The following is a 27,668-nucleotide window of genomic DNA, read 5'->3' as shown; positions in this document are numbered from 1 at the left end:
GGCGGGCCCCGGGGGAGCGGCGCAGGGCGCCGGGGGGCGCGGGATCCCGCGCCGAGGCCGGCGGGGCGGGGCCGGGGCCGGGCCGGGGGCGGGGCCGGCAGCGCCCACGCGGAAGCGGCAGCAGCAAGCAGCGCGCGCGGTCGCCGCAGGTGGATACGGGCGGGGTGAGGTGAGGGAAGCGCAGCCGAGGGGCCGGGCCGGGCCGGGCCGCCTCGCCTCGCCCGCGGGAACGGGCCCGGGCCCGGGCCCGTCCTCGTCCTGTCCGTGGCGGCAGGCGGGCCGCCGCAGTGGCCGGCCGGGGCCTGCCCGCCCCGCTGACCGGACCGGCTCCCCTCCGTCCCCTCTCCCGCAGGGCATGCGGCTGCCCAGGCTCTTCGGGCGGCTGAAGGCGGCGGTCGTCGGGGTGGTGCACGTGGGAGCGCTGCCAGGTAAGCGGCGGCCGGGAGGCCCGCCGAGCGCGGCCGCATGGCCCGTTAGCCCAGCGGCGGGCCCAGGGCAGAGCCCGCTCCTCCGGGAGCTTGTCCCTGCGACCGCCGCTGCCGGCCCCTCACGCAGTGCCACAGGTTCGGGCATCTCTCGGCTTTCTAGAGGCAAAAGAGGCAGGAGCCACCCCCATGCAGGGAGCTAGACTGAGAAAAGGGGTTGGTCTCGGTGAGCTCTCTGCTGCTGTGTGTTAAGAGGCAGTGGTTATGAAATAACACCAGTGAGCGCTGGGAGAGGGTAGATGCTGGCAAGCGCTCTCGCAGGCCCCGACACACGACAGGCAGGGTTTGTTCCACCCTGGCCTCCTCATCCACCTCTCCTGGGGCTGAGAGTAAGCAGAGCTGATCACAGCTGCTGACCTTCCCCTTGAGAGGCCCATGCCCGCAGCTCACCAAGCTCCATGTTCTCCCAAAAGCAGCCTCCAGGCATTATGGCCAACTTTCCTCACGCTGTGAAGTCAGACCATCTAACAAAGTTGTCAGAGGGCTCTTCACAGTTCCCATTTCAGACTCTCAGTGCCTGGCTTTAGGAGCCCAAATATCAGAAAAGACTTTGGAGTTGATCTTAAGGGAAATTCATTGAACTCCAACAAAATCCATGTGTGAAACACTTACACTGAAGATCAGATACAATCAACCTTGCAGACTTTAAGATAGCTTTAACTCATTTTAAATTGACTGGTGTTTAGCATAGGTATTCTGCAGACCTAGAGGTCAATCTTGCCATAGGTTGTATTGCACGGAACATCACTAATGCAGGATAAGCTATAGTAAGTATAGGAATAACAGCCAAGAACAGACCTGGTGCATTAAGAGATTATCATAGAATAGTTTGGGTTGGAAGGGACCTTTAAAGGTCATCTAGTCCAATCCACCTGCAATGAGCAGGGATATCTTCAACTAGATCAGGTTGCTCAGAGCTCCATCCAGCCTGACCTTGAATGTTTCCAGGGATGGGGCATCTACCACCTCTGAAAAACCTGTGCTAGTGTTTCACTACCCTCATGGTGAAAAATTTCTTCCTTATATCTAGTATAAATCTACCCTCTTTCAGTTTAAAACCATTATCCCTTGTCAAATCACAACAGCCTGCTAAGAAGTTTGTCCCAATCTTTCTTATAAGCCCCCTCAAGTACTGAAAGACTACAATAAGGTCTCCCTCTCCAAGGCTGAACAACCCCAAATCTCTCAGCTGGTCCCCACAGGAGAGGTGTTCCATCCCTCTGATCATTTTGGTGGCCTCCTCTGGACCTACTCCAACAGGTCCATGTCTTTCCTGTGCAGAGTACTCTAAACAGTACTCCAGGTGGGGTCTCAGCAGAGCTGAGTAGAGGGGCAGAATCCCCTCCCTCGGCCTACTGGCTATGCTTCTTTGGATGCAGCCCAGGATACAGTTGGCCTTCTGGGCTGTGAGTGGACATTGCCAGCTCATGTCCAACTTTTCATCTATACCAGTACCCCCACGTATATATATTATGTATATATTATAGCGGTTATTCCTCAAGTTTGTGAATTATATCTAGGAGCTGAATGGTTACAGTTAAGGAAAAAGGTGCTACTAAGGCATGTCACAATGAGATACAGCAGCCTTTTAGCAAATTTACCCTGTTTCTCCCTGTTTCGGTATGCCAATCCCTATAGTTATCTTACCTGAAGGCTGTTGCTGTACGTGGGTTTGGTTTGTGTGTACCCTGGGGTAAGCAGCATTATTCTTGCAGGGACACCAAGAAGTTCTCTTCCATTGACCCAGATCATTGATCAAGCTTGTCAGGAGGCAGAAGCTTACAAGGATGCTGGAGTTGTAAGTTTTGGTTTCCTTCTTCCTATGGCAGCATTTACACAAGGCTGTTTCTGCATAGCAAATATTTTAAATTGAGTCTGTAATTCATCAAAAGCATCTTAAACCATACAGTTTGGGAAGATGTTTAAATCCACATCTTTTATTTCAACATAGTAAGTAGGCCTTCTAGATTGCAAAACCCAAAATAAGCATCACATACACCCAAAGCAATTGAAAAAGCTTAGATTCAAATTGTACAATTCACGTTGCTTAAGTTGGATTACCATCAACTTCTAAGAATCAAGTCAATTTAAGAGGGGGGAGAAAAACACAGATAGGAAGTTGACTGCAACATGGATGGTTGCTTGCATTCTAAGTATTTGGCTGTAGGATGCTTCATCATCCACTCTGACAAGCCACTGTATTTTTAGCTCTGTACAGTACTTTGATTTCATGAAGTCATGGAGGAATGCCATGTGCACAGCCAAGGCACTGTGTACCTCAGTTACTTGTAGGCTGCAGGGTTGCCCCACATTTGTGTTTATACCAAAAGAGCACAGATTATTCAGGGACTAAAAAAGCTTAGGTCCTTTTCTACCCTCTTTAACCCTTCTATCCTAGACCCCGGGCAGCAAGCATGCTTGCTTTGTGCATCTAGAGGAGAAGGCCCAAAAGGCCAGTCTCAGCTAGAGGCAAGAAGAGGCAGGTACTGCTGACTGAATTGCTGTTGGAGCTGAAGTGGTGTAGTAACCTTCATAGGTCAGTAGATTTTAACAGGGTATATGTCCTTTTGAAAGGTCAGATATGTTTTAAACATTTCACTGCACCTTGTCTTTAGGTGTTGATGTGCTTTTTCTTTGACCTGCTTACTGTGTTATGTACATTTGCTGGCATGGCAAGGTGGTGTCCTAATGTCCAAGGTTTTCAAATGTCTTAAATGAACAAGTAGTCACTGCTCTGAGCTGCTGTTTTCTGCAAAACTCAGTAACAAGCCAGTTGAAACCTTTTTAATGGCATAAATTAGAATGATACTTTACAGACTGAACAAAATTGGATATAAGAGCTAAATTACAGAAGATCAAGGTCAAAATGCAAGACAAGTCACACAAAACAGGTTACAGGCAGAGCGCTAGTAAGGCTAAATTAGGAAAAAACAGTGCAGAAGAATGAAGTTTACATAGGCAGGCCTATGAACAAGATGGGCATGTGCAAGATGTCCACCCACTTAGAATAATGTCTAACTGCAAGTTGTACAGAATGAGTAAGTTCCCTTCCTTTTCATGCCTGTTGAAAGAACAGATGTGCAACAGCTCTGTATTCTGTACTGTGACTTTATATTTTGTCTTTACAGTTACAGTGTCAACATGAGATATAATGTGATTTGATCTACATCAGAAGAGTGGCAAGTACTAGTCTCCGTCTTCCTGTGTTAGAGGAAGTGGTTGCACAAGTGATCTGTAACTCTTAAAGTCATTGCCCCACATTCCAGTGCTTGTTTACCCATTTCCCTTACATGCTAATTGCACATTGAAACCTTTAGCAGCAGGGAGAAAACACGAAGTATACCTAAAGTTAAGGGAGGGTACAGAAGCAGTTACTTTCACTGCTGACATGCACAAGGCTGGAACAGTTTTAAGACAAGCTTGAAAAATCAGTACTAACCCAAAATTTTGAATTGGGTTTTATACAGTTCTAATAAATTCTGCTATTCCAGGTCTAACTGATTTACCTTTTCTCTTATTGCATTGCAGTCTCTGAACTTGAATATATTTTTAAACCTACCTCTCAGATAGGCAGGTGAGGCGAATGCAGTCATTGCTCTACAGATTTGGACAAATTCAGGGCTTAAAGTTGTCACTTCTACAGGAAATAGACTAAGCATAAGAACATACATTCCACACCAGTCTTCATTCTGAAGGTCTGTACACCGTAGCATTACAGCAATATGACAAACAAATCCTTTATTAATGCCATAAAGGTCAGAGAGAATCACAAGAATTTCCATAAATATCAGTAGGGTTGCCTAACAGTTTCTGCAATTCACTTGTCCAGTTTTTCCTGGTACTTTAAGAGTAACGCAAGTTTTCATGACAGCTACTTCAAGAGCTTCCCAGTCTTCCAAACTAGCTGTTCTGCTTCTGTAATGGGAATATATTTGGGTTTTTCCCTCAGTACTCCAAGTGAATGATGAAGCTGTCTGTTTTTCTTGTGGAAAAAGAGCTAAAAACTTAAAGTTTTTTTCCACAGATGTTTCTACTGACAGTATTTCCAAATACTGCCTACAGTAGCCTTTAAGAAGATACATAACCATCTTGCTGCTACTAGGTGTTTACATATTAACACCAGTTAAAGCAACTTGAGACAACATTTAAAAAGCAAGTATATGGTCTTGCTCACTCAATATGCATTGCACTTGGGAGTAAATCCTAGTATATTCAGAAAAAGGTGACTTGTCTGGCACATTAACAGCTTAACATAATAAATATGAAAGATTTGTGATATTAGAGCACAGTAATGAAAACAAGTGAGTGCTCAGTTAGGAAGCCATCTGTGCTCAAAATGTATATGCTTTGTACTTGTGTGTTGTTAAACAATGAAATTCCCTAGACAAGATTTTATAAGCAGCAAGCTCTGAGGCATTATGATCCCTCCAGTTTGTATCTGCTTTTGTTTAAGCAAAAAGTAAAATATGTATTCAGGTTAACTTTTACTCATTCCAATCAGCCTGGGTGAAGCTTTCTTTACAGCCAGAAAATAGACCACAAGTTCCCTCTAATTTCATTGATATCTATTACTTTACTACTAATTGCTGTTATCTAGCTGTAGCTCTTTGAGTAGCTAACAGTTAGAGATACATAAGTAAAACTATTTCCATTTTAAAAAATCCCAAAAGCATAAAGCTACATTGAGTTGCAAATATTATCATACTTCTTACTGCACAAAATCTTAGGTTTTCTTCTTTTACCAATGATGTTTCTGGAGATGCATTCATTGCTATTCTGATCCTCCTGACCCTTCTTTTGCCTCTGTACCTGGAAGGGTAGTTGCTAGTATGTATTTTATGTTGATGTTTTTAAAAAGTGAAACATTTCAAGCCTATTACTCTTACAACTACAGTAATAGTTAGAATTCAAATTACTTAGAGTTTAATAACAGTTGAGACAGAATAAACTAGTATTTCCACATAGAAACATGTAGGTAGTTACCAATTAGATTACAGAGGTTAGCATTTCAAATCTTAGCTATATTGCAGTAGAATAAAATAGCAGACAAACCTCCTATGGTATATGCAGGAAAACAGAAGATATCTACTTACCTATATTAAGGCAGTAATCTCTTGCTCTGGAAATAGAGTGTTTAAAGGAATTGCTAGGAAGCTTGGCTAGGCACAGCAAATAAATGGTCTACAAAGGCACCTGATTTCCTTTATAAAGAGCACATGACTGCAGTGGTGGGAAAGGCTGTGAATGTCTTAGTACAAATCTGAGTGTATATAATAATGAGTATAGTGTAGAAGCCCCTTTTTCTCCTCTGGGAAAGAGTAGTTCTTTTAAGCTTTCAAAGGTTTCTATTAGTATGTATGTGTTTGTAGGTAAAGCTTTTCTCTTAGCAGAAACACTGGGGTTAAAGTTGCCCTAGGTAATAGTTACATTAGGTCGATGTAGAGTTAAAGGTTGTATAATTGTTATACCTGTTGTGGCTTATAGTATTGTGACTATTTTTTGAGACTTTTCTGCTGTGATATGTGTGTGTGGCTGAAGTGTTCTAAGAGGTCATTGCTGTAAGTGGAATAAAGCTAAGGAAATTATTTTTCTATATAATCAGAGACCTATTTAAATGATGTATTTTCCAGTAGCTAACTGTGATACAAGAGGCATTTTGCACACACGTAGCACTTCAGAAGTCATTCAAAGTAAAAAGGAAATATATTGTTTGATAATTACTTATAATAAGGCTATTATATATAAGCAACACTTCAATCATCATAATATTCAATGGAAAAGGAACACAAAAGGTATTTGCTAGAGTTCTATCTTGTACTATCCAAATAAATTCTGCTCTGGAGGGTGTAACAGAGTAGCTGTTCCCATAGACTTCTGAGCTATAAGCTTAAGTTCCAGGAACTTTAATTCAGCATAACTGTTTTCTTTCCACCATTTTAATTAGCAGTCTGATAGTACTGAAGTCTGTTTTATGTACATATCAATTCAGTAAACACAGAAATCTGTGGTGTTATATTTTTGTATAAAATATGAAAGAAAGCTTTGAGTTAATGCATCTGTAATTCAGCTCTCTGTATTGCAGAACATATGTTGTTCTTTTTTTTTCATATCATGTCTTGTTTAATTAAAACATAGTCTATCGGATGGTACCAAAAGAATAACACATTATTAAAGTAATACCAAAAATATTCACTGTAACTGTGAACCTTGAGGCCATAGGAAGAGAAAACTGCTGAGAAGTGAATATAGTAAGTTTAAGACAGAAGAGAAAAATGTTGGGATCTTCCCATATGCCTGCATTTTGAACTAGAATTTTGAACTAGGTACTTTTTATGCACAATAGAGTAGCTAGGGTTTTAAATTAATTTTGAAATTAATTCATTAATGTAGCTAACGGAATAATTTGCTGTATGCAAATCCTGACCTGTCAAAGTAGTAGCAACTCACAGAAAGTTCAGTTTCACTGCAGTGTTCCTGTGGAATTCTGCCAGCCTGTTCTCCTGCTTTTTTGGCTACTAGTGTGGCTCTTCAGGAGCCGAGTATCTGAAACCCTATTCCCAGATGCCTTTTTCCTGTGTGTCATATTGAGGTTGATTCTTGACTGCCTGAAAGCCTGTGTCTTCTTATTTACAGATCCTAGCTCCTTGCCATTATGATAAGCTTGGATTTTCCCAGTTATCCAAGTTTTGGTGAAATCTGCCAAGTAGAGTATTCTTGAGCCAAGGACTAAGAGCTTCCAGGTTTTGTGTTTAAACCTGGAATTACCTGGTTTGAAGGTTTGTTTTGTTCTTTGCGCTTGGTTTGGTTTGTTAAAATATTATAGTCCTACATTAATCCTTTTGCCACATACTACTACTGACCAACTTTGCATTCTTGCATAGACTGACCTAATATATTTATGTGTACAGAGGGCGAAAGGCTAAGGGATTTATCTTTCTGTTGGTACCACAAAGGATTCAGTATTTGTGCCTGAGGTAGAAGACCATTGGGTCAATTCAGGTTTATTGGAACAGTCCTGACCTCATTCTAGAGAAACTGACTCAAAGTTTGTGATTTTTTTGTTCTCATTTCTGAAAATGCTGTGGGTTTTCTGAGGACTGGTTGTCATTGTTGTCATGTGGCGACCTCCCACCACAGGTAGAGAAGTGTGAATGTTAAATTATACGTTTAATTGGCCATAGGAACAAAATCAAGGACAGAAGTTTTGGTTAGTTGTCATAGCTGGTTTTCCTTTGGCTAGTTGAGGTTTTCTTAGACTGGAATTCTGTAATTAAATAAGCTGATGAATGGCACCAAGTAGTGTGCAGGTCTAACAATGGCTGCTCATAATATCAGATCACTTTTTCCATTAATAGGTTATGTTGTTTTGTTTTTAAGGTAGCCTGTACTTTGTGTATTTAAGTACTCAGCTGTAAGTTATACAGTAAAGGCTGTTGTACCTTGGTGCACTGAGCGTTATGTGGGTCGTGTGCTTGGACTGACCATATTGTTCCACTGGATTATTTCCTTTTTCAGCTTTCCCCATCTTCCATGTTAGGTGATCATTTATGATGTCTGTGGCTTAGCCTGTAATTCAGCCATTAAATGCTGACTGCATTTTATATACTGTCTCACCTTTTACTGCCGGAAGGGCTTCTACATACAACAAAGATTAAAGAAGCGTTACATAGGAAAGACTTTAGAAAAGGAAACCTTTTTTTTCCCCCTTCCTGATTCTCTGTGTTGTTACTATTAACCAAACTTCTTTGTTTAATCTCTAGTTGTTTGTTGGGTGGTTTGTTGGGGTTTTTTTTCCCCCAAATGTTGTTCTTTCTATTCTGGTTCAGTTAGAATGTCTTTGAAATGTAAAGCCCTCATTTTAAAGGATTAAGATATATGGCAAACCTCCCAAGAGAGTGGAATTTATTTTCTATAGATACAATTAATTTGTCTGTTAAACGTTTTGTATTTTAGATTGAAGCAGATGAGAAATTTCTAGCTTCCTTTAACATTCTCACTGCAAATGCAAAATATCAGGCTGGAAATAGGCTTCAAGGCTATACTTTTACTCTTGTTATTAGTCCTTGACAAAATTATATATGATTTGCAGTTGTTGGAAACTTCCAGGTATATACTATGCAACAACTGGAAAAGTAGAAGGTATGAGATAATGTACAAAGATTTTTCAATAAATTGCATAAATTATATCAGCAGAGTATTTTATCATCACTCCAGAGTATGTCTGTGTGGAGTGGGAGGTATAGTAGATAATAAATAGCAATATCTTCCTGCAAGTAATTCTGAATCCAGAATGGGAGAAATACCAATACTTAATGCTATGGTGTTAGGCACACTGCAAATAGGCACAATAATAGTCAGACAAAAAATTCCTTTATTTATCCAAAATAATACTTATTTTCTGACATTAATTGAATTGAAAATTGCCTTGATTATCTCTAAATCCTGTTATCCAAACATACTCAATATCCTATATTCCACTTGGATAATTGAAGTTTGACTCTACGCTATTTTTAATGAGGTATAAGATTTAACTCATTCGCCTATAGTTCACATTTTAAGATGGATCAAAGGAAACCCAATTGATGAACGTATAATTAAAATCACATTTATTTCTCTTCATGATTTCCCTGCAAATACCATGCTGTTGATTAAAGCACTTTTGTAAGTGGTTGCATGCATCAACGCAGTTTACTGTAGATAATCCTTCCTTTGAAGGAAAACCTTTAAACCTGTGTGCCTTTTAATACAAAACAGCGTGCTGGTAAACTAGCCATGTTTTTTAAGTTCTTTTTTTTCCCGGTTTAAGCATATTTATTTATAATAATCTCCACAGGATGGCTTGATCATAGAAAACATGCACGACCTTCCTTACACAGTGTGTCCTGGGCCTGAAGTCACAGCGGCAATGACAGTCATCAGCGCTGCAGTGAGACAAACCTGCCCCCGTCTTGCGCTGGGTGTCCAGGTCCTGTGTGCGGCAAATCAACAGGCGGTCGCGGTCGCTCTTGCTGCAGGTAATAGAAATGACTCGTCAGTTAGTACTGTTGCTTGCTATGGCATTTACTCTCTGCAAATTGTGCATTGTACTAACATAGATACCATGAAAAATGAGACATGAAAAGCTCACTGTACCCTGAAAAAGCAGAAATTAGATTTTGAGAAAGATGCCTGCTTGATTATAACAGATGATACTTGCGCACTGCTTCAGTTGGAGGCAGCTAAAAATCCCAAGGCCGCTGCCGCAGCTTTCTAGGTGAAACCTGTCTGAATATAATGATTAGTTTAAACCTACTCATGTCTAAAAGCCACCTTTGGTGTAACTCTATTTACTTCAGTTAAATTATATTTGAGGATCAATTTAACCCACTGTGGTTAAGCATCCTGTTTCAGCATCTAATTATATGTTGTTGCTACTACCGTTATCCATTAAAACTAAGTTTTCATTGCCTTTTTTAATGAATGGATGGAATGAAGCTTTTTATATAATAACAAAAAATTGAGTGTACAGCTAGCCAAACTACTTAAAATTAAATTGCATTTGAGGGAATTAAATATAAATTAATCTATCTTTATTGCATGAATCCTAGATTTGCCAACCTTTCCTACTGCTTGCTGAAGCAATTTTAGTTTTTCATATGTAACATTTCAGGATTTAAAGATGGAGGCTGGTTTAATATGGAAGGCTTGTACTTCTTAAATACTTCATAAATTGAGGGTTAATGCCTGTTTTTGCCCAAATTACATATGTGATTACAATAAGGTTGAACGTTTTTGAATGTACAAGTTTTATAAACAGGCAGAATTTTGTACATGCATTGGTAAGATGCTGGTGTTAACTGAAAACCATACTTCAGGTAAAATAACGTAGGCTAGCTTATCTGCAGTGGCAGTTTTAATTATGTTGGATATGTTCTAAAAGTCTTAAAATCCTTTTTTTCTTGGGGGAATTCTTATTAGTAGATGTGTTTTGAACTTAGATTTGAGTGCTTTAAAATCAGAAGGTGCCATTTTCAAGGTATCTAGCTACTTGACAAACTGACAAAACCTAACTTCTATTGCTGCAGTAGAACCTATATGAAAACCTAAAATAAAAGTGCTAACAGAATCCAATTTTAGTTTTTAGGGATTGCATTCACGTAGGATACTTGAGGTACATAGGCATTTGCAAAAAATATTTACACATCTTATTTTTACAAGCAATAGTCAAACAGTGAGATATGCATCCTCTTAGGAGCAAAACTGATCACTAAATAAGGCTTATTGGGAACAATGTATTTCTCAGCAATTTTTAATGAGGGAGAGAATTCCTGGAGGACTTGGGTTTTGCTCAGCTCTACTACTGTTCTGCACTATTTGCTCTGTAACTGGAGAACACCAGCTAGGAAGGGCCTGTGTTTAATGCATTTCATTGCACTTCTCTAAAAATGATTGTCTCAAGTTCACTGAACAGGAAAGCAAAAAGAAAAGAAAATCACTTTAAGCAAAACTATAGTAAAGTGAGTGCTACTTTGTAGGTAGCAAATCTTGTAGGTAGCAAACCTTTGAGTAGTTTTTCTGTAGCGACTTTAACGTCAGTACAATTTTAATAGGTGGCTATTAATAAAGCAAGTCCTGTATGCTTTCACTGCAAAAAATACTTGCTGAAGTTATTTTAGCTGAAACGCATAGGTAGCATCTCCTGCTAACATGCAGTCATTTCATTTTCCCCGTGGAAACTCCTATCTTTGGTAGAAATAACCATTCTGAAGAGAACTGCACAGGGAAATTGTAAGTGGTCTCTAGATGAAGGTAATGATTATATTTTCTAAAGGGGGAGAGAAAGTCAGCAGGTTTACAGTGTGACAAGAAAGAGCTCAACATCAGCAACATGTGGTTATACTAATAAACATGTTGTGGGTAGCCGAATAGTAACAGATGAAATTACTGAATTTTCCTAGCATATTGACAAGGTATTGGATAAATCTGAAAATAACAGTAATAAATCAGGCGATGAGGCACCTGAGAAGGTCAAGAATATTTTTTTAAATTTATTTTGGTTCTTTAGGGAACATTTTATTTATTCAATTAGGCACCTAAAGGAAGGAATGCCAGCAAAAATGGTTTGTGCTGGGTGCTTCAGCAAAGGTATGAGACAGTGGTAGGAAAGCAGTGGGGGATCTTGAGGAAAAAGTGAACCGCTGTGTCTCCATTCTTCTGACAGAAACAAGCAGTTCCTCATGTTACCAAAAAAACAACAGTTGAACCCAAACAGTTGGTGCCAACATCCTCCCAGCTCCAAAAGGTCATTGCAGAGCGTTACACCAGTGCCGAATGCTCTTGGTTCAGCACACCGATGCATCCGCCATGGGGGGCTGAGGGAGGCGGTTGCCCGAGGGCTCCCATCTGGCAGCCCATGGCGTCCTCCTGCCCTGGGCCTTGCTGCAGGGCCCATGTTCTTCCTCCCTCTGCCCCACAAACCAGTGTCGCTGTGCCTGATCTTTTGCTTTCGCTGTTGACTTCAGGAGGTTATGTTGAAAGCTGCCAGGATTTCCCTCTGTTCCTGAGGGCAGATATGGCAATGTTAGACGGCTCAAAAATTAGTGTCATTATATACAGATTGTGGGGGAGATTGATGTCACACCTTTCCTAATATTAAAGTCCTCTGCTGCTCAATTTTTATACTCTTCTAATGTAGGCATTTTAATTTAAAATACAGTAGTGTCTTAAGGGACCGTAGACCACAAAACACGGAGACAATACAGAATAGTACAGTTTTGTATTTATATTTTTGACTGGAAGCCATCTTAATGTCAAATACTTATTCTCAGAAAAACAACCCTTCTTAATAGTTCATTTTAATGGCATCCTCCAAAGGTTGTATTATCTTCCAATGCCTTTTGTGGAGAAGCAAGTCAGAATTTGTTTGCTAGAGTTACTTTTCAGTTGCTTCATTATTAACAGGTGTACCATGTGTTTTTTAGAGGTGTATAATTTCCTGTTTGTAGTTTCTGATTTAATTAACTACATCTGCTTGAGGTTGAAACAGAGTGATGTATATAAGCAAGTTCTATGAGCATTTGTAGAGGAGATAAAAATACAAATGCTCCCTTATTTATTTTTGTTTAGCAAATATTACTGGTTATCATTTCTCAGTGCTCAGGAATGTCCACAATATGTTCACTAAGTCTGGGTCAGATTTAGGCATAGTTTTTGGTTTTCCTTATTTATCCATGTGCCTTGTTTTCTGAAGTTAACCGTTGTGCTAATTTCATGTACTCATGTTGTTTGTTGATCCACTTCCAAATTACATGGCTTTTCTTTTATTGAAAGATTGCTAATTATGAAGCACTATTCATATTGGAGGGGACTGTTGTGTCTAAAGGAATTGCCCAAAAGCCTTTAGCTCCTATTTGTTTTTCCTTGCAGTAGTAAGCTGTTCTGCGTGGCTGTCATCTATCAGTGTAGGACTTTGCAGAGGAGATGGAGCCTTTATAATACAGGGAGTATATGCTGGTGATAGTCCCTTTATTTTGCACATTCTGCATGCTCTCTGTTACCAACATGTAGCAGTGATTGAGAAAAAACTAATAACTGGCTCATCATTAGACTAATGGACACAAGTTAATGGTGAAAGGAAGGGTTTCAAGAAATCTTGCCTTTGTGGAATATTGGCCTGGCCATCTGCTGATCTTCAAGGCATAAAACAGTCCTCATAGCTGTATCTCTGTAGTGATGCATGGGAACACTTCTGGTATTCCAAGTACTCCTCCCTGTTGTATCTTGACTCCATAGGGTGGAAAACCCAGGCACATGGGCCAGAGGCAAGTTATGCTCTTATGTTCTGGCCAGAGTTTCAGTTTGGGTGCCTGGGAGCAAGGACTGTAGGGTCTACTGTAGAGTGCAGCTTTCCCTACACCTGGGTGAGCCTGTGTTACACTCGTCATGAATCAGGGCTCAGTTTTTAAGTTTATCTTCTCTCATCTCATAAATTTAGAATAGAATAATTCAGTTGGAAAGGACTTAAAATAATTGTCTAGTCCAACTGCATCTCCACCTGACTGTGAAACTGCCTTTTTTTTTTTTTCCTTTAAGGATCATGTTACTGAAATCCCATTTCTGAATTAGTCATCATTAATGATAATGACACAGTTGGTAGCTGATTAAGTGAGTCTTCATATCAGAAGATATCCCAGGTACCCAGATATCTCCATGTCTTTTATAAATACAGCTCTGCTGTCTGAGACCGTTCCTTTCCCTCACCCACCAGCAGAGATATCCTCCACAGGAATTCACTTGCTACAGCCCATGATACTGTTTAAGGTGGGATGGAATTGGGCAGAATTGTATACTACTTTGGTTTTTCTTTTTAGCTGCCACCGTATTAATGCTGTGGTGGGGGGAGGCAGCTAGGCTGAGCAGCAGGGGTGTCCATGCCTTGGCAGCACCCGCAGGTGCTGTGGAGCAGGGCAGTGAGTGCTGTGGCCTCTGCTGTGAGCCCTGCTGGAGACACTTCTCCCAGGCCTGCAATTCATGCTGAGCATGGAAGGAGCTGCTGCAAGACAATGTCCTGAGTAGTAAAGGGTCTTCGCAGCCTGGGGACTGTATACCTCTAGCATCAGTAGCAGGCAAAGTCGATACTCCTCTGAGTTTTCATTTTCAGCACAAAATCAGTCTTTCAGATTCATTCTGAACTAGGAAGGCAAGAAGAGCCAGGAGCCAAGATTTACTGTGCATATAAAACAAGATACCACCAGTAAAGTTACCTGCAGCATCTTGCCTTTGTGTAAAGGCAAAGATTTTTGCCTGAAGGCCTGCAATTCATGCTGAGCATGGAAGGAGCTGCTGCAAGACAATGTCCTGAGTAGTAAAGGGTCTTCGCAGCCTGGGGACTGTATACCTCTAGCATCAGTAGCAGGCAAAGTCGATACTCCTCTGAGTTTTCATTTTCAGCACAAAATCAGTCTTTCAGATTCATTCTGAACTAGGAAGGCAAGAAGAGCCAGGAGCCAAGATTTACTGTGCATATAAAACAAGATACCACCAGTAAAGTTACCTGCAGCATCTTGCCTTTGTGTAAAGGCAAAGATTTTTGCCTGAAGTCCAAAATTCAGCAGCAACCAGGAGCTGTTGCCTTGCAGAGGCCAGATCCCATTTCTGTGAGAGCAGTAAATCCTAGCTCCCAGCTCCTTTTGACTTTAACTCAAGGAATGACCATACCTAAGAAAGGGCTTCTCAATGATTGCATCCGATTCACTGTTTTGTGGTGTTAAAATGCAGTGATATGCACATTTGCAGCATTTAAGATTAATAAAGTAAAAGTACTATTTCCTCCATCAACTCAGTCTTGCAGTATTTTCTCACCCAACAAAAGAAGTGTTTCGATCTGTCATATTTTTCCTTTTAATCATAAATTATCATGGTAACGAAGGAAAAAAAATAAAGCTTCTCTCTACAATTGATAGACTTCCACAGCTGTTTAGGTAAAGCTGTTTAAATAGGATTAAAGTAAGTGGAGTAACACTAACTTTTTCAAAAGAGACAAGCTCTGTTCAAGGAACTAGGCCCTGCAGCAGCTGGTTACTTGATTCCATGTTCTTAATACAGTCTTGAAGTTCTGTTTATTAGGTTTCATTGGAAATTTCCTGTTCCCGTTTTCCAGTGAGATTACAAAATTTTTTTGTTCATATATGAAGTCAGAAATGGGACTGCCTATTAAGTATTCAATGGCTATTACTTTTCAACTTGCCAAATGTGAAAGTAAGCAATATTATCATTCTCACAATTTTATGAGCGTAAAAATGAATTCATTAGCGGAATCTGATTATGACTTCATAAAACAGAGGGGTAATGATTTGGTGCCTGCACCTATTACAGTTGGTTAAAATTTGTATTTTCATAGCCACCAAAAACCCAGATAGAGAGTGCAGCCTTGTTAAACTAAGTACAATCTTAATGTTTAGCAGAAAGTCTTAAATTACTAAGTTAAGGAAACACAAACCAAACATCAATAAACAACATGTAAGCAGTGACTTCAATAAATGAAATTACTCAATGAATACCCCCTGTCCTGAGTTAGACATTATGATTGCTGTGAAATTTTAGCATATCTCTGGACTCATCAATAGTCTTACGATTAGAGGAGAAGTAATTTTTCTTATTTAACTCTGAATTGTACTGTCAACTTGGGTGATTTAAATAGAACCTATAACTTCTGTTCCTAGATGCAGAAATCTCAGTCTAGCTATTTGCACTGTGTTTATTACCCAATGTTTTCTAGCACCTGTAGCTATACTTATGGCACGCTCTTGTCTTTAGATCCTGAGAATACTCTATGCTTTTCACCCTTTAATCTCAAGACACAGGACAGTTCACATGTGATTTGGCATCCATCTGTGATGTTTCTTGTTAGCTGGAGTCTGTGTTGCTAAGCAATACAGGCTCTTCTCTATCAGGCATAAGCTTCTGTTTCTGCAACTTCAGGGCTTTTGGAACAAAACTGAAATTTTAAAATAAACAGGCACCTTGTCGTTTGGTAAATACATTTTAAAGATCGTTTATATTTGAAATGTGTTGAGGTGCTCTGTTGTCTAAGCAGTTCTCTGGTGGGTGGGATTGCATCCATGATGGCCGCTTTCACTTGCATGGGTTTCCTTGCTATGAGGTCAGCTCTAATTAAATGTGCAGCTGACTCCAAAGCTGGAGCAGGAGCAGAGCTTCAGAAGGGCCTGAAAGAGACCTCGAAAGCAAACTGGAAGAACATCAAAAGCTGCACAAGATGAATGCAGAGCTTTTACACGTATGTTAAGTGACAGGTGAAATAAACTTCAAGGCTATGAAAGACTGAAGAGGGGAAGGCAATAAGGGAGTCAGAATTCAATTTTGTGCCTCACAGCTGTGGGCTTATTACACCATGGCCCAAGGCTTCAGTATTTCAACACAACAAGGCTGTGTAGGGGTTCCTCTGAGAGTAGATGAATGGCCTGTGTGAACTTACTGCTATTCCTAATCTTCCTCTTAAGTATCCGTCCCACAAAACCTTCCTAGTGCAAAAAGTGAATTAATATGGTAGCAACTGTGTTGCTAAGATGTAGTAGAGTTGATGGTCAGAGTAAGTTTGGAGTAGAGTGGAAAATGTTTTGCTCTTCCCAAACCTTACCTTTTTGTACCTTCGGCATAGCTCTAGAAGTAAGTTGTTGATGTGGTGCTGTGTAGAAAACACAAGCTCCATTCAGATGGAGAGTCAAACAGATTGTATATAATGTGTTACAGACTAATTTTGTCTGAAGGCTAAATGTCACAGTTCCTTGCCTAATTTCCTAAAGAGAGAAGACTTAATGCTATTCCTCTGTCTGTGTCCATGTCCTTGATGCTTTTTGACCTGATGGCCAACTCCAGGCTTATTTAGCAGGGGAATAGATGTTGGGAAAGAAATAATACAATGAAGAGTATCTGGAAAGAGGAGAGAGACCCAAGTTAGTGACCCTTTTTGGAGAGAAGACACATTGTTTGGACAAAGGAGCTGTGTTTTGACCTACCTGCTCCTCTGTCAGCATATGCCCACTGCCATGTCATGGCAAGAGGCAAGGCAGGGTGTACAGACGCCTGTTCCAAACCACATAGGAACAAACTGATAGGGTCTGAGAAAGAGAAGGGAACCATGGGAGGTTTTTTTTTTTTCTCTCCATAGGGAGAAAACTGGTGGGCTTATGAGAGAGATGGGAGTTGAAGGTAGTAAGGTGGAAAGAAGTCTGACAGAATATGGGTGAAAATAAAGAACGTAAAACTTAACTATGTGGAAAAGTAAGGTTGGTTAGTCCTAGAGCATATAGAGCAACTTGTGTTTGGATCAAATAAGAGGGACAGTAAGGTGGGGTTTTGTTTGGTTTTAGTATTTCTGGTTTTCAGTCTTCAGTTTTAGCTCAGATATTGCTATTTACTTTTTTTCAGGTCTTGATTTTATCCGGGCTGAAGGGTTTGTGTTTTCTCATGTTGCTGATGAAGGGATTATAAATGCCTGTGCAGGTAACCTGCTACGATATAGAAAACAAGTTGGAGCAGAGAACGTTCAGATTTTCGCTGATATTAAAAAGAAACATAGGTAAATACAAGCAATATTTTATCTAAATATGAATGTAATAATGATCTCATATTTTTATGCATTTTCTGTTTTTTAATGACTATTTAGTGTCAGGAAAGTTAATGATATAGGGAGAAATTTATTGTTCAAGCAAGGTCTTGCAGTGCTGTTACAGGATATGTTTAAAAATAAATTTGCACCTGTAAGCTGCAGGTTGCTGCATCTGTGAAGTTTGCAGTTGTTCAACCTTTGGGATTTATAAATGCAGACTGTAAAAGTTTTGCATCTGGTGTCAGGTGAGATTTTGTATAATTCTGTATATGCCTGTTGTGTTTAAAGAAATTTTGTTTCTGGAAGCTAGGCATCCAAGGTTATTTTTAGTTATGCAAGCAGTTGCCATATAAAAGCATCTAAATCGTAATATTTTGGCATTTTAAAAAGCTATTCTCTTTTTTTTTTTTCCTTCTTGCCAATAATACTGGTTTCTTTTATTTAAATCATTACTGTCTATGTACGGATTATGTTCTATGATTATCAAACAGAAGGAACTTATGACAGATAAATCCATTTTCTTTTCTGCTGATACTTTATCATAACTGTCATATGGTACTTTCAGCTATTTAGATGTCACTCTTTGGGTTTGTTTTTTCCCCAGAAGAACTGCTCAAGTGTTATGTATTATACATGCTAAATAACCTAATTAAAATGTTCTTGTGTAGTATGTGGGTAATCATGAGAATTACCAAGTCTGGAAGATCTTAAATACCTCATAAACAGGTAATATATTTCAAAATAGAAAGAAAGCAATGCAGTGTTATCAAATAGGCTTTTAAGGTCCCTTCAGAGTGGTTTCTTTCTATATATATATATGTATATAAAAATAAAAATACACTGCATTACACTTTTTTGGTAAAAAAAAAGATTGCATCCTGTGATTATTTTCTTCCTTTGCCTTGACAATTGATGAATTGATACTGGGATTGTATTTCCTGTTGTTCAAAAGGTGTGCTTTTTAAGAAAGTGTATTGGGTTTGTGTGGCCGGGTTTTGGTAGCGGGGGTGGCTGCAGGGGCGGCTTCTGTGAGAAGTTGCTAGAAGCTTCCCATGTGTCCAACAGAGCCAACGCCAGCCGGCTCCAGGATGGACCCGCTGCTGGCCAAGGCCGAGCCCATCAGCCATGGTGGCAGTGCTTCTGGGGGAACAGAGTTAAGAACTGGAAAAAAAAGGCACACAGCATTTGCAGCCGGAGAGAGGAGTGAGAATGTGCAAAAACAGCCCTGCTGTCAGAGCAGCAGGAGGGGCAGGAGGGCTCCAGGCGCCGGAGCAGAGGTTCCCCGGCAGCCCCCGGGGAAGCCCCCGGGGAAGCCGGCTGTGCCCCTGTGGCCATGGAGCTCCACGGGGGAGCAGATCTGCACCCGCACCCGGGGAGGGCCCCACGCCGGAGCAGGGGGATGCCCGAAGGAGGCCGTGACCCCGTGGGCAGCCCGCGCTGGGGCCGGCTCCTGGCAGGGCCTGTGGCCCCATGGGGAGAGAGAGGAGCCCCGGCTGGAGCAGGTTTGCTGGCAGGGCCTGGGACCCTGCAGGGGCCAGGCTGGAGCAGCCTGTTCCTGAAGGACGGCACCCGTGGGGGGACCTGGGCTTGGAGCAGCCTGTTCCTGAAGGACGGCACCCGTGGGGGACCCAGGCTGGAGCAGCCTGTTCCTGAAGCACGGCACCCGTGGGGGACCAAGGCTGGAGCAGTTCGTGAAGAACTGCAGCCTGTGGGAAGGACTCACGTTGGAGAATTTCATGGAGGACTGTCATCCATGGGAGGGACCACAGGCTGGAGCAGGGGAAGTGTGTGAGTCCTCCCCCTGAGGAGAAAGGAGTGGCAGAGACAATGTGTGATGAACTGACCACAGCCCCCATTCCCCATCCCCCTGTGCCTCTCGGGGCAGGTAGTACAAAATCAGGAGTGAAGTTGAGCCTGGGAAGAAGAGAGGGATGGGGGGAAGGTGTTTTAAGATTTGGATTTAGTTCTCATTATCCTACTCTGATTTTGATTGGCAATAAATTAAATTAATTTCCCCAAGATGAGTCCATTTTGCCTGTGATGGGGATTGGTGAATGATCTCTCCCTGTTCTTACTTTGACCCACAAGCTTCTTGCTATATTTTCTCTCCCCTGTCCAGCTGAGGAGGGGGAGTGATAGAGTGGCTTTGGGCACCTGGTGTCCAGCCAGGGTCAACCCACCACAGAAAGGAAGAGAGGTTTTTGTTTCAGGCAGGTTCGTCAGCTGAGAAGGAAATGTTAAAGGACTTGTTCGTTGTTTTTTTTAATGTAGAAAAATATGCCTGCCACTGAGAGCTGCTAGCCTCCTGTTCTCTACATGGGGAGAAACTATTTTTGTAGTCTACTTGCTGTGTCATGGCTACCCTCCATGTGCTAGTTTTAGGGTCCCTATGACTCTTAAGCCCCATTTCAACCTCACTGTATATATGATGTACTTAGGCCTGCCTTTCTCCAGCTGCAGAAAGCGAGTTTGTGTACTTCCTTTTGCTTCCATCGCCATGAGCGGAACACACTGCACACATGTGCTGCCTCTGAATATGGGCCAGAGTATGGCCCCCTCCTGCCCTCCAGGAGTGTTGTCCATCCAGGCTGATTCAGGAGGGAGGTTGGCTCCGTCACCACTCATCAGTTCAACATGTTGGCCACAGCCATTGTTTTCTAGTTAACTGGAGATACGGAAACAACAAAGTTGGATGTTGAACTAGCAATGGCTGGAATTCTTTCAAAGTTCAGAACCGTTTAAAAGTTGCTATTGCTATAGGTTTCAGACAAAGTGCGTCACCCATCTACCAAAGACTGCTGTTGAAAAGCTAGGTTGCAGGTAATTGATGTTTGTAACTATGTAAGGCAAATCCTGTGATTATATCATAGGTAATAACTATACTTTCTGTTAGTGGACTTCATGAATTGGAGGGTGTTAATTCTGTTCTAGGCAACAGAATCTTTTTTATGAATGGGTGCGCATCCACAACTCCCACTTGAAGTCAGAGCGCTGTGTGTGCTCAACCTTTTTGAAATACAAGCGTTCAACATGTAAGCAGCTGTCTCAGTTGATGCTTGGTAGTCCACACTTAGCAATCACTCTTTAGAGACAGGAGACCCAGAGCAATAGACTCGATCAATTACAGTTCCCTCGTGGAAAACGTTGGGTTTTCCTCTTGTTCATACTGCAATTTTACTTCCCATTTTAAAACAGGACACTTACCCTCTCTCATAAAGCCTCCCTTTGGTTGTTCTGCCAGTAGGGAAGACTGAGAAATGCAGTCTAAACATTCAACGAGATGGATAACCAGCGTGTGCACCGACAGTAACCACAGGGTATGTTCCTGCTGTTTACAGTGCTCACGCCCTGACGGCAGACGTCAGTGTGGCTGAGACAGCTTTGGCTGCCGAGCTCTTCCTGGCTGATGGGGTTGTACTGACTGGCACAGCTACTGGATTGCCCGCAGATCCTCAGGAGCTGAAAGGTGAGAGCTGTCGTACGGAGGTCAGACAACAGGCAGTGAATCATCTTCTGAATTAATGTAGAAAGAAATCTATATACCCACTGTTCCTTAAGGAAAAAAGGAGGGAAGATAAGAAGCTCTCACTGTAGGGTTTGATTTGATGCAGCAGAACTAATGTGACTGAGGTGCTATTCAGATTGTCTGTCATACGTTTCTAAACAACAATTTGGCAGGACAAAAATGAAAATTATTTGAAGCTTTTACAACAGTGATGTTGTGGCTTAAATAAAAAAAAGTTAAAAATATATGTAAAATATGTAAAAACCAAAACAAAACCCTGTTCCATTTCTAAAAAGTCTTAATATAAGAAAAAGCTACTTTATAGCCTTATTAGAAAACTAACTAACTATAAATCTTTCCATTGAGGAGTTAAGCATTTTCATCTTTCACAATGAAGATGGAAGTCCTGCAAGAAAAGAGGCATTTTGATAAGGCAACATTCCAAACAGCAGTATCAGGGAAAATACTATTTAGAGGATTTTCAGAAAGAATACAAGTTCTTTGGTAGATAGAGAGATATTGCAACAAAATAATTTTTAAATGATGTGAACTTTTTATCCACGGAGAGTCATTTGACCTATGAGCTCTGACCTTTGCAAAAGTTTTATATGATTCTTTATATTTTTATATTGGTGTAAGTTTGGGCTGTCTTCATGAAAATGGATTGCTCCCATGATAGAATTAAAGTTCTGTCATGGGGGCATTTGATTTTCATCAAATTTAGATTAATGGCTTGAATTTGAGGGTCTCACTACATAAAATAGAATGTGTATTTTTTTAGGTTTTATTTTTGCTCCCATGCTTAAACTGGCATGTTTTGAAGTTCCAATGCAGAGTGAATTGTAAAAACAAACATACTTCGCTTGCCATAGATACCTGGACCTCAAACATCTTTTGAAATAATAGGAAATCATTCAGTGTTTTCAGCGTTTTACCTATATCATACATGCTTAACAGCATTTAAAATAAATGTTGAACTTGTCAAAATGGGTTTTTATTTCATACATATTAAACTTTTTACCAAATAGTTTATAAATTACTATGCTTTAATCACAAATGTTAAAAAGAAAATGATGGTTTGGTGTGAATATTGAACTCTTAAATTAGTTGGGTCTTTTGGTACATTAAACTGTAAATGATACTTGGGACAGGGGACTAGGAAAGCTAGGCATATTTTCAAGGCTACAGAATTTCGTTAATCTAGAGCTCCGTCCCTGCCTGCAATTAATGTCTCCACCATCCTTAATGCAGATTAAATAATAATAAAAGGATTTGATGAGTCTTAGGGCAAAATTCTAGGTTAAATTCTGCTTTCACATATGCACGTGCAACCTCCGTTGATTCCCTGCATCAGACAGCTAAACCTGACCTCTAGGCCCATAAGTTTTTATCACAGGACTCCAACCAGACAGCACCGTACCCTGGCTTCTGCTTTTCTTTCATGTGAACAAACATGTCAGTCTCCATCTTGTTCTCTTTCTGGGTCCAAAGAACAAAATGAATCAGAGTTGGCAGCTGTAATGAAGTACACACATTAAGTTTGTGTTTAGATTTCTGCTATGAAAACAAGAATCTGTGGATCATGGATTTATTTTACTTAAGTCACAGGATTTTGGATGTTAGCCGGCCCTCTTATAAGCAGCATGTTGGCTTAAAACAGTTAAGAGAAGAACTCACAAATCAATATTCCAGGGTATAAAGAAATGACAAATTAGGCATATCTATGTCAGCAGATTCTTAAAAGGAATCGGATATACAATCTACAAAGTTGGTGTTGATGTGAGTGAAATTTTGCATTTCACGAATTTATGCAGCCCTGGAAGTGCTGTATTACGATGATACACACAATTGGGCACCTTTCATCACGCTGCAAAGCATATCTTGAAAGCAGAACCAGGAGACAGATGAGATTTTTGTCATGTCTTTTTTCAGCTTTGTTGTGCAGTAAGACAGAAGTGGTTTTGCCTTTGTGTCTCTGTGTTGAATTGACTGATTTGTGATGGGATGTGGGAAGTGAGTGTTTCCCTGTCAAGCCAGAGAACTGGTGAGTAGGGTTTTTTTGTAGTTTGTCGCTGCCTTCTCGTAGGCAACCATCAGCATCGCTCCTCACAGCGGCTGGCAGGCTTTGCTCTGGGGCTGTCTGGGTGTACCAGGCACCAGTGGTCGACAGAGCACAGGGTCTACAAATCAGATTTCAGGTTATTAAGGAGCTGAGCATTTTGAATTACGCTTAATTTAATAAACCATATTTTCATTTAAGAGGTTATGGAAGTTTGTTCCAGTTTGCTACATTGTGAAATGTTCTTTGGTTGGAGAGTAAATCTATCAAGTTTTCTCTTTGGCTGAAATACCTACTTCACATCCAGGCTGTATTTTAAGTGATCAAAGCTTTGTATAATGATTCCTTAGTTACCTGTGTGAACAAAGCAAATGGCCTCAGCTGAGTAACCAGTGGAAAATGCGCTACATCATCAAACTCAACAGCCGGCTGTGACTGTCATCTCCTTAGTTTTTGTTCATAAAAGGGGCGTCAAGACTGATTCACCCTCTCACTTCTTGATAGTACATTTAGGTCAAAATAGAGGCTGCTGCCTTTGCGGTACCCTCGTAGAGATAAACAGGAGATGTGAGTCTCTGATCTGTACTTTCTGTAAGCCCTAGATTTAATGACAGAAAAAGTCCTTTCAATTAAAAAAACTAAAATGTGTTACAGTGGAGTATTACCATAAACATAGTGTTGTATACGGTACTGCACACTGCAGTGATTACTGGTTATGAACAGGCTCTTAAAGAAGAGTAGTCGACCAAGTTATTGGCACAGTGGTGCTTATTTTTACGCTGCTCTTTGCCATTGTTTTCAAGCTAGGAGCATTTGGCCTTTATTTCATATAACTTGTGCATACCATAGTTCAAATGCTTTCATTGTGCTTTGCAACCAAGCACTATTTCATTTGATTTTATTAAAGACATGTCTGCAGATGTACTGTCACAAGAAAGAGCACAGTGCCCTCTAGTTACAGTTTATTGAAATAGAGAAATGTGCAAGTTGTGTAAACTTTAGGATCTTGTTACCGTAACATCACAAAATTGCCATCTTTTCTCTTTGTGGCCAAAATAAAAAAAAAATCAGAAGAAGAAAGCCAAGAAAGCTGAGAGAGATTTGAAGCAAAGCTCTAAACAGAGAGACATCTTGATGGTGACTGAACATTGCCATGCAAAAGCATATCTCACTGCTGTTGCTTTGTTTTCTTTTACAAATTAGAATTTGTATTAACACAGCCAATAGAAAAATCACCTTCTAATCAATTTTAGGCCTTGGTGTGCTTGGAAATGACTTGAAAGTAGCATCTGTAGCGTATTTAAGTAGGTAACTCAGTCTTATTGCAGATGGAGCACTCCTATTGCCATTCTTCACATTGTCAATCTGAATAAATCCCCAGCACTGGAGATGTGTGTGGACTCCATGTTTCATGTATGGATCACAGCAGGAGTTGGATACCTTGCTTCTTTGGAAAGCTTTGGGGTTTTTTTTTATAGTTTCACAGCATTCCCAGGTTTCACTGGTTTTCACTCTTTGCCTAGTAGGGCTAAGCCATTGTCTTACACCCATGTGATCATGCTCCGTTTAACTATTTGTCTCTTCGTTTGTCCTGCTGATATGAAATAATTGTAAACCAACTACCTGCTAATGTGCCTTATGCACTTGTCATAAAAACAAATATTGACTTGGAACGCAGTTCCTCTGGGAATACAGTAAAGTACTGTTGCACAAATCTCCGGTCAGTTGTAGCACCTTAATTATGCATTGGTATCTATGTAAAGCAGATATATTTCTAAGAGCATGTAGATACTATATAAATAAAATTCTGATTTTTCTGGAACAGGATTTCAGTAATAACGTTATAAATAACTAAAAATGAATTATTTTGTTGCTGTAAGCAGGATTACTACAAGAATATAAAATATGCATAGAAATAACTGTAGTTTTAACCATATATGCATAATCCATCTGATTTGTTTAAAATTTTCAATAAGGACTGTGTGGAATGGTTTTGTTTTTGTGTTAAAATGTTTGTAAGAAGGAGTTATTGTTCCTAGATGGAAAAATGGTAGTTCATGTGACCTAAAAAGAGATTCAAGAGCATTTTAATTGATCCTCTTTCTTCAGTGAAGTAGGAAGGTGATAAATAATTAGTCTTCCCTGAAGCATAATTAATAAGTTAGGCTTCTGATGAAACTTCATTTAAACAAACAGTGTTTTGAAGCAGACTTTTATATGTTTCATATATGCTTTCCCTACTTACTTAAAGCTCTAACCATCTTACATCAGCTTATCACCAGTTAAAGCAATTTATATGTTTTTAAACGTCAGAAATAATGCCGAGCAACATTTGTCTAAGTAAGGGATGAAGCATCCAGGCCTATGAGAGATTCTTAGGATGCTCAGTTTTAAATGAAAGGATGAGAAGAATGCTTAGTAATTCTTGAACTGGGATTTTTAATTTTTTTTTCCCCCCAGAGCGAGTACTGACCCAGGTTCTGCAGAAAATACTCTAATAACCTTTTATTTATCTATGGGGAACCTTTCCATGGTCAAAACAGGCATCCTCTTTTGTTTTTATTCTAAAAAATGTGAACTACGGTAACTGAACCATAGATGAGTTTCTGCACAGTCAGGTCTGTCAGAATGCATACATTTCACAGTGAACATGATCACCTGAACCATGGGCTGAAATCCACCCCTATGCATGAGAGATGAAATGCATCTGTAATGTTTTGAGCCTTGTTTTGATATTTTGTCTATTTCTCCTTTTGGAACCAGGTCAGATAATTAAGTAACACATACTGTATATAGAAAAAATAATTGGCTTTTTTGTTCCATTGCCATTCATAGAAAGAGAAGTAGTCTTTATCAATATTGTCTTTTGCTTTCTGATAAACTAGCTGGAGCTATCAATGTAGTCTGTATGACCACCACTTGCTTTCCTGCTTCCAAGTTCCTGAAATTTATCATGGAGTAGAGACCACACTCCTTTTCCATTCCCTGTGAATAAGGCCTTTCTTTTTTCTTCACCGAAGATCATCTACTAGTTGTCAACACAACATAAATTCAGCAAGGCAGAAATACACACCAGTCCAACTACCATGACTGTGATTTAAAATGATGACTGAAGAATTGTAATGAGCACAGCTCTGCTGAATAGTTCTGCCACTGTAATGATCTCACCAGACCTGCAAAAAAGAATCTGAGCTGATACAATGAATGGAAACAAGACTGGCATGTTATTCTTGTAGCTGTATTTTGGTTGCTTCATGGAAAGATCTGGGGAGGTGATTATTCATGTATTAAGGGGAGGGGAATTGAGAACACAGTTAAGACTCCATATGGGGCATGGGAACCCACATGGTCACTCCAGCATCAGTAAATCCTTTGTCAAGGCAATGGACCTGGTTTGCCTGGAATCTATACTGGGTGCTACTGCAACACAGTAGTAAATAATAGCTCCTTTCCATGTATGCGTAGTACCTCAAGCACAACGGAGCCTCTAAGTGTGATGGTAACAGTCACAATAAGTAAAACAGTCTGGTCCTGCTGTGCAAAAACTTCCTGCATCCAGCATCTCTTCTTACCAGGGATGTGGAATAAAAATTAATTTATGACGAAATATAGTAAAATACAGTACTTTCTCTGCCAGCCAGTTCAACTTAATGTTGCTTAAATCTTTTTCCTTGAGAATAAAGAGGGGTACAGGTATGGCACCAAGACCCAACTTTTGTATCTTCCACAGCACTGAAACCATCCTTTAATATGTGGCCAGGAATGTTCTTCTGCAGTGTTTCATACAACAACAAAATGCAAAATAAAATAAAAGTGAGATTTTTTTTAACAGCTCTTCAGAGCTAAAGGTGTGGGTTTTTTCTAGAGAAATTGTTTCTTAGTTTCTGTAGTAGAAGTAAGAAATACTGTGACCGTGAGTTTCTTGATACCTTTATTGTTGAAAAACAACACAAATTAGAGTCTTAGTAGAGTTTCAAAGATGGGACTTAACCCTAATTTTGTTTTTCTTCTCTTCAGAGGTTAAATATGCTGTGAAGATTCCTGTGTTGATTGGGTCTGGAGTGACTCTGGAGAATGTCAGGAATTACTTGGATGCAAATGCTCTAATAATTGGTTCGTATTTCAAGAAAGAAGGTTATTGGGCAAATGGTGTTGATCCTGACAGAGTAAAGAAGTTTATGGAACACATAAGTAAACTGAGAGAATGAGTTTGTCAGCAAACAGTATTTTGTGTGTGTGTGTAAGTGCAGTATGATACATTGTACAGAATTAATGCACACATGTGTGCTTGAATGGCTAATAACATTAAATGAAAATGCACATCATCTCCATAACTAGCTAGGAAACACGGTGACACTGTACAATAAACCGGTGCTGTGATGTTTGTTTCTAGGCAGCTCATTTCTATGGCACTCAAAGCCATCACCGATGCAAAACCAACTCTCCGAAGGCTTGTGTAATACATTCTCTCCTATAAGTAAAATGCTTATGAAGTTTAAGAATTTGTAGTAA

The 27,668-nt window shown here is 40.2% G+C and overlaps 1 protein-coding gene across 1 annotated transcript; it reads left to right on the top strand.

Annotated features, from left to right (window-relative positions):
• Positions 1-355: 355 nt before the first annotated feature.
• On the top strand, positions 356-27,364 carry LOC309409585 (uncharacterized protein F13E9.13, mitochondrial-like; the record flags this gene model as incomplete). The annotated part of the gene is made up of 6 exons (XM_082005755.1): positions 356-428; positions 2,201-2,283; positions 9,319-9,499; positions 17,412-17,562; positions 20,931-21,058; positions 27,174-27,364. The coding sequence occupies 6 exons, from the start codon at positions 356-358 to the stop codon at positions 27,362-27,364; spliced, it is 807 nt and encodes a 268-aa protein (XP_081861881.1).
• Positions 27,365-27,668: the final 304 nt, after the last annotated feature.

This window comes from Phaethon aethereus, assembly GCF_964289735.1.
Source record: "Phaethon aethereus genome assembly, chromosome: 13".
Taxonomy (NCBI): Eukaryota; Metazoa; Chordata; class Aves; order Phaethontiformes; family Phaethontidae; genus Phaethon; species Phaethon aethereus.
The sequence above is the reverse complement of the archived record's forward strand: the minus strand, read 5'-3'. Positions and strand labels throughout refer to the sequence as shown.